General features: G+C 53.0%; 1 protein-coding gene across 1 annotated transcript; it reads left to right on the top strand.

The window, feature by feature from the left end:
- Positions 1–771: 771 nt before the first annotated feature.
- On the top strand, positions 772–6074 carry CDK9 (cyclin dependent kinase 9). Its single transcript, XM_071574323.1, has 7 exons — positions 772–888; positions 1455–1536; positions 2121–2211; positions 3745–3911; positions 4103–4274; positions 4351–4499; positions 5432–6074. The coding sequence occupies exons 1-7, from the start codon at positions 797–799 to the stop codon at positions 5795–5797; spliced, it is 1119 nt and encodes a 372-aa protein (XP_071430424.1). The 5' UTR covers positions 772–796; the 3' UTR covers positions 5798–6074.
- Positions 6075–6574: the final 500 nt, after the last annotated feature.

Raw genomic sequence — 6574 nt, 5'->3', positions numbered from 1 at the left:
AGATGCCAGCCCTATGGATGAGACTCCAGACCTATGGATGAGACTCCAATCCTGTGGATGAAGATGCCAGCCCTATGGATGAAGATGCCAGCCCTACGGATGAGGCTCCATCCCTATGGATGAGGCTCCATCCCTATGGATGATGTTCCAGCCCTGCAGACAGGACTCCACCGTGCCAATCTGGGGTCAGTCCCTGTGGGGTGAGAGCCTGATGGCATCACTGCTGGTGGGATTGCCCTGCCAGGAGCTGTTCTGTCATGCCAGGGCACCCTTGGGAGTTCTCCGTGCAGGATCAGGTGGCCTGGGCTTGGTCTGTATGGTCCCTCATTCCTGGGGAGCTGGAGGTTCCTGAGGCTGGGAGGCCACCAGCCACCTCTGCTGCTGCTCCATCCTTGGCTCTCTGAGCTCTCCACCTCGGGGACCAGTTTCACACAGGTCCAGACTGAACCCCCGTTCGTCCTGCACCTGGTCACAGGCAGGGCCGCAGGGATGTTGTCCCCACCTGGGGACCAGACCCTGGTGTCCTCCTGCCTTGGCCACGGCATCCCCGCACCACAGCCCCGGCAGTAGGAGCAGAAACGCTGTTTTACCCCTGACATGTGTAAGCACAGGCAGGGGACACGACAACACTCTTTAGGGCCAGCGGCCACGACGGTTGTTCGGTGCCCCATGGGTGACACCCGGGGACAACATGGCGCGCACCCCCCCGGACTACAACTCCCAGCATGCCCCGCGCGGCGCCGGATCACGTGGCGGAACGGGCGGGACGCGGTGCTGTGGCAACGACGCGGCCGCCATGGCCAAGCAGTACGACATGGTCGAGTGCCCCTTCTGCGACGAGGTCTCCAAGTACGAGAAGCTCGCCAAGATCGGGCAGGGCACCTTCGGGTGAGTGTTCCGCCGGCTCCGGCCCTCCCCACCCCAGCCCAGGTCTCCCCCGGCCCGCGGCCTGCAGCCGGGCCCGGCCCTGCGGCCCGTCCGCTCCAGGCCCGGGTTCTCCCTGCTCGGGTGTGCGTTCCCCGGTCACTGCTCTGGCGTCAGTGAACCACTCTGGCTCCTCAGACCTCTTTTTCCCAATCCGAGGCCCCGCTCTGTCCCAAGCTCAGGCAGAGCAGAGCTTATCTTGGAGGCACCTCGGGTGGGAACCTGTAACTTGGCTCAAAATGTGCAACTTGGCTCAAAATTACAACTTTTTGCCACAAATGTGCAACTTTACCCCAAATGTGCTACTTTACCCAAAACCCTTGTAAGGCTGTAGGAGCTCTGGGCTCTCTGTTGGCTCAGCCAGTCCTGGGGGCCTTTGGCCTGAGGGGTATGTGGCTGGGCTGGATGTTGGCTCAGCACAGAGAGCTCTCTGTCTGGTGCCTTGGTGTGTTTTTGTTTCTGATTCAGGAGCACCTGACTCCTTCCCTTTTTGCCTCCTGTTGCTCACAGATTTCTTTCTGTTTTTACAGGGAAGTTTTCAAAGCCAAACATCGTCAGACAGGCAAGAAAGTAGCACTGAAGAAAGTATTGATGGAAAATGAGAAGGAAGGGGTGAGTGTGACAGCAAGGCTGGGCTGTGTTCAGGAAGGCCTGGACTGGGGGTGTGATAGAAAATACTTGGGGCAGCAGATATGTGTTTTCACACTGTTGTTTAACAATATTTACTGCTATAATGTGCCAGGGTGAACATGCAAGGGCGTGGGCTGGATCCCAGCCCCTCTGTCTTTATCACATATCAGCAGGAGAGGAAAATGTTGGATGTTGTGGTTGCCCTGCCAAGGTGTAGGGCCTGTTGTCACCTTGGCTGCAAAGGCACATGGTGACTGGGCTGCTGGGAGGTGACACTTCCATGTGTCCCTTCTCCTGCAGGAAACCCCAGTACCCTCCAGCAGAGTGCTCCAGACTGGCTGTGTTCCTGAAAGAACTGGGTGGTGTGTGTCTTGTGCCAGAATCTGCCTTGCTGATGGTGCCTCAATTTTGACAGTTTCAGCGTTGGTTACATTTTAAAGCCGTGATTTCCCTTCGCTGGTGTGTTGCAGGTCCCCTGCTGAGCTGCCAGTCTCACACCTCTGCTGTTCTCTAGGCAGAGTTGGCCTGATCTCCTGCCCCTCTAATCCCTGTCCTCTCTTTTCCAGTTTCCCATCACAGCCTTACGAGAGATTAAAATCCTCCAGCTGCTCAAACATGAGAACGTGGTGAACCTCATAGAAATCTGCAGGACCAAAGGTACTTCACAGTACTCTCTTGTGTTGCTGATGGCTTTTTTCAGCTCTGCTGAGCAGGCTGGTGTCTTGTGCTGGGACTGGAGTGGTCCAGCTGAACACCTGTGATGGGAGATAACAGCTCACTTCTTTTGTAAAAGAGTTTCTCCACCTCCTTACTCCCACCTGATATCATATTCCCCCACTGCTGTGTGCTTGGCAGGCTCAGCACACCTGGCCTGGCTCTATTTCCAGTGAAATTGCTTTAAAACATTTCCTAGAGTTTATATATCACTCTCTTACATGGATTTGTACCGGAAAAATACTTTGGAAACTGATAGGTGATGTTACAGCCTGCCCCTCCCTCACCAGTCATGACAGTTCAATAAAAATGAAACTGGCAGGTATCTGGTGATGGTGTTTTTTGAAAAGTCCAGTCACTGAATGGTTAGAAATCTGTGGCCTAGGACTGGGAAATTGAAGTTACTCCAGTTCTCCACTGTGTGGATTATTGTCTGAACAGGTATGAGTAAAAACACTAAAGACAAGTTAATTTTTAATTCATAGTGTGATTAAACAAGCTGGGGCGATTGGGTGTCTGGCACACCGAAGGTAAATATTTTTGTAGACATGTCAGTTGTTTGTGTTTTGTTTGAATTCCAGGTTTCATCCAAATCTACCTTGACCTCAGTTGACAGTAAAGTAGAAATGTTGTCTTTGATGTTCTCTAATTTCAGGCTTTTCTCTTTTTGCTTTGGAAATGCGTGTCCATGCCAGAACCTGCACACCCAGTGTAGCAGGCACACCCTCCTGGCTGGAGAGGAGAGCACTGTGCTTCTGTGGGGGCTAAGCTTTCCTGGGTGGAGCTGCTTATCAGCATGTTTGGCTGATTGCAGCTGATGAAAATCAGCCTTTCTTTTTTAATAACGTTTTGCGTGTGTGCTCCAGGAACAAGATTGAAATCGGTTGCTTCATGTGAGGTTTCCTATACTGACTTTGAACTGCAGTTGGAGTTTTAAATTGGTTTGATCCAGAGTGGTCTCTTTTTGTAGGTGCTGTTTGAGGTTGCAGAAGACCTCACTTTCTACTGTGAGCTTGGACAGGTTTTCTCTGTTACTGTGTTTTTCCTGGGGCTGTCTGTGGGTGCCTCCTCTATCGCTGATTCCATCAGTGGTGGTGCTTGGCCAGCAGCCACAGCTTGCAGGGAGGAAACCCCACAGCCGTTATGTGCACAGAGCAGCATGAAATGGAGATTCCAAAGGGTTTTGTGCTCTTTCCTTGCCTGTGCCCGTCCTCATCTCCTGTTCCTGTGTTGCTAGTTTTGCTTAGTGCCTCTTTACAAAGGACTTTGAGGTCTGTCTGGTTCTCTGTGTTCCCCTGCTCTGAGGTTGTGTCTAGTGAGTGTTGTATGAGCAGCAGGGTGGTGGCATGAGCTGTGACAAGGTTAAGGGTCCCAGCAGTTGGACTTTGATGATCTTTGTGGGTCCCTTCCCACTGCGGATATTCCGTGATTTATTTTGTGTCCCTCACTGACAGTCCCTCTGTGCCTCTCCCACAGCCTCTCCGTACAACCGCTGCAAGGGCAGCATCTACCTTGTGTTTGACTTCTGCGAGCATGACCTGGCTGGCCTCCTCAGCAATGCCCATGTCAAGTTCACTCTGTCAGAGATCAAGAAAGTTATGCAGATGCTGCTGAATGGACTTTACTACATCCACAGGAACAAGGTAATGGACCAGATCCCTGCTATGCTCAGCAGTCACTGTGCTCTCTGTGGCTTTCCAAGGAGCAGGTGTCTGAGCACAGGCTGGAGGGAAATCCTTGTCTTTCACCTCTTCAGTCTGAGCATTCTGCTGGCACCAGGCACCCAAGGAGGGCGCTTTAATGGCTTAACTCTTCAATGTCTGTCCTTGTACAGATCTTGCACCGAGACATGAAAGCTGCAAATGTCCTGATCACACGGGATGGAGTCCTGAAGCTTGCAGACTTTGGGCTGGCTCGAGCTTTCAGCCTGGCCAAGAACAGCCAGCCCAACCGCTACACCAACCGGGTGGTGACCCTGTGGTATCGGCCTCCAGAGCTGCTCCTAGGTAGGAGGTGGTGGGCTCTGCCAGCTGCTCAGCCCTCCTCACCCCTCTGGGAGACTAACTCAGCATCTCCGTTTAGGGGAGCGGGACTATGGTCCCCCCATTGACCTCTGGGGCGCAGGCTGCATCATGGCAGAGATGTGGACCCGCAGCCCCATCATGCAGGGGAACACAGAGCAGCACCAGCTCACCCTCATCAGCCAGCTCTGCGGATCCATCACACCAGAGGTGAGGGGGAGCAGGGATGAGGTGTGGAGAGCAGGAGTGTGAGCAGGGTGTGTGATGGGTACTCCTGGGCCTCTTCCCTGCCCTGTGCGCTGGCTGCTGTGTGTTCCCAGCAGCACTGGGATGTGCCCACAGCTGGCAGGGAGGCTGGGGAGTCTTCTAGACTGTTTGGGGTTTGTCTCTCAGTAAAACACCATCAATTTCTGCTTAAAGGAGGGTGATTTATTTTTGTTTCCTGTTGAGAGGTTTGTTTCGCACTGGTCCCCTTGAAAAGCCTCTTGAATTCTGGCCTGTGATTTATGGCATCACCTCAGCCTTGGTGTGAGCACTGGGCCTGGCCCTTTCTCAGCTCCTCCTTTATCAGCAGCTCATCCTGCCCTCTTGTGGGGAGCGAGCTGAGGGATCCCAGTGCGGGCTGAGATCTGTGGGATGTGCCTGCAGCTGCAAAGTCCTGATCTCGCTGTCACATTCATTATGTACATAACACTGAAGGCGCTTTCTTTGGCATACAAATACCTGCTGTGGTCTCTGCCTGATCAGCGTTGAGATAAATGCTAGTGATTGCAGCTTTGCTTTCTAAGGATAGAAGATGCTGCATCCAGGTGATTATGTAGCAATTAGTTTTGTCATTTTATCTTTCTGGCTGTGGTAGCCGTGCTCTCTAGTAGTTCTTTTGTGGGAGAACCAGAAATCCTGGAGCATCCTGCATGCTGCTTCCACACCAGGAGTACTCTGTCCTGACTTGTTGCTATGTCTGCAGGCATTAGTGCACCCTTTTAGTGCCTCTTTGTTGCTGTGGGAATAAAGTCTGCCAGCTTGGAGGTTATAAAATAGCATTGTTATTTCAGACCTCACCCTGGCTTGCCTGAGGGTGTTTGAATCAAAAATTACTTGTAACTATTTTCTCCCATTCCACATTTCCTGCCCCTTCCCAGGTTTGGCCAAATGTGGATAAATATGAGCTGTATGAGAAGCTGGATCTGCCCAAGGGGCAGAAGCGGAAGGTGAAGGATCGGCTCAAGGCCTATGTCAAAGACCCCTATGCCCTCGACCTCATTGACAAACTGCTGGTGCTGGACCCTGCCCAGCGCATCGACAGTGACGACGCGCTGAACCACGACTTCTTCTGGTCAGACCCCATGCCCTCGGACCTCAAAAACATGCTGTCCACCCACAACCAGTCCATGTTCGAGTACCTGGCCCCGCCGCGCAGGAGGGGTGGGCACATGCCCCAGCAGCCGGCGAACCAAGGCAGGAACCCGACTGCCACCAACCAGACTGAGTTCGACAGGGTGTTTTGACACACAGCAGGGTCCTGGCTGGGCTTCCTCTGCATTGAGTGGGAGTGTCCCAGCGAGGTCATTTTGTCTAGGAAATGACTTTTTTCACGGTGAAGTGACTGATGGCATTAACAGAGCTTGGCTGTCTCCTCTCAACCATGTGGAGCTGTGTGACTGGGGAGGGGACACCTGTGGGCTCGGCCTTGTTTCCCTACAATTTTGTCTTAGAACCTGTGTTCCCTGCCCTCTGCATCTGCTTGTATTGGTCACATTAAACTTGCGGATCAGTTGTTACAGATCTGGTGATGGAAGAAGCATCTCTGTCTATGCTGAGGCTCTTGGCAAATGGTGCTGGGACTGCCAGGACTGGGACTAGCTGCCCTGGACCAAACTGGGCCCTGCTTGGAGATGTCTCAGCTCTCTTGGTTGGTTGTAGCTCCTGCACGGAGTGTCCTTTGAGCACTGAAGCACTGATGTAGAACAAAGCAGGTGCTTCTGAGTCATCAGATGTGTCCTGTGGAAAGCAGAGTCACTCTAGACAGAATGACTTGCTCTCACTAGAGGCTGGGATCTAACCTAGAAAGGGGCTTACTGGGCTAACCAGGGGGGTGGATTGCAAAGGTGGCTGCTCCATAGAGCCAGGATTTACAGGGGAAATTGCTGGTCTCTGTAACAGCATGTGGCATCCACGCTTTCTCTATTGCAACACATCTGGGAGTCCTGTGGGACACACCCAACCTGGTGTGGGATTCCCTACAGCCCTGGCTGGGTAGGAGTTGGGATGGGGAGTGGAGGTGG

Source organism: Pithys albifrons, chromosome 20, assembly GCF_047495875.1.
Source record: "Pithys albifrons albifrons isolate INPA30051 chromosome 20, PitAlb_v1, whole genome shotgun sequence".
In the NCBI taxonomy this organism is placed as follows: Eukaryota; Metazoa; Chordata; class Aves; order Passeriformes; family Thamnophilidae; genus Pithys; species Pithys albifrons.
This window is presented reverse-complemented; position numbering and strand designations above follow the sequence as displayed.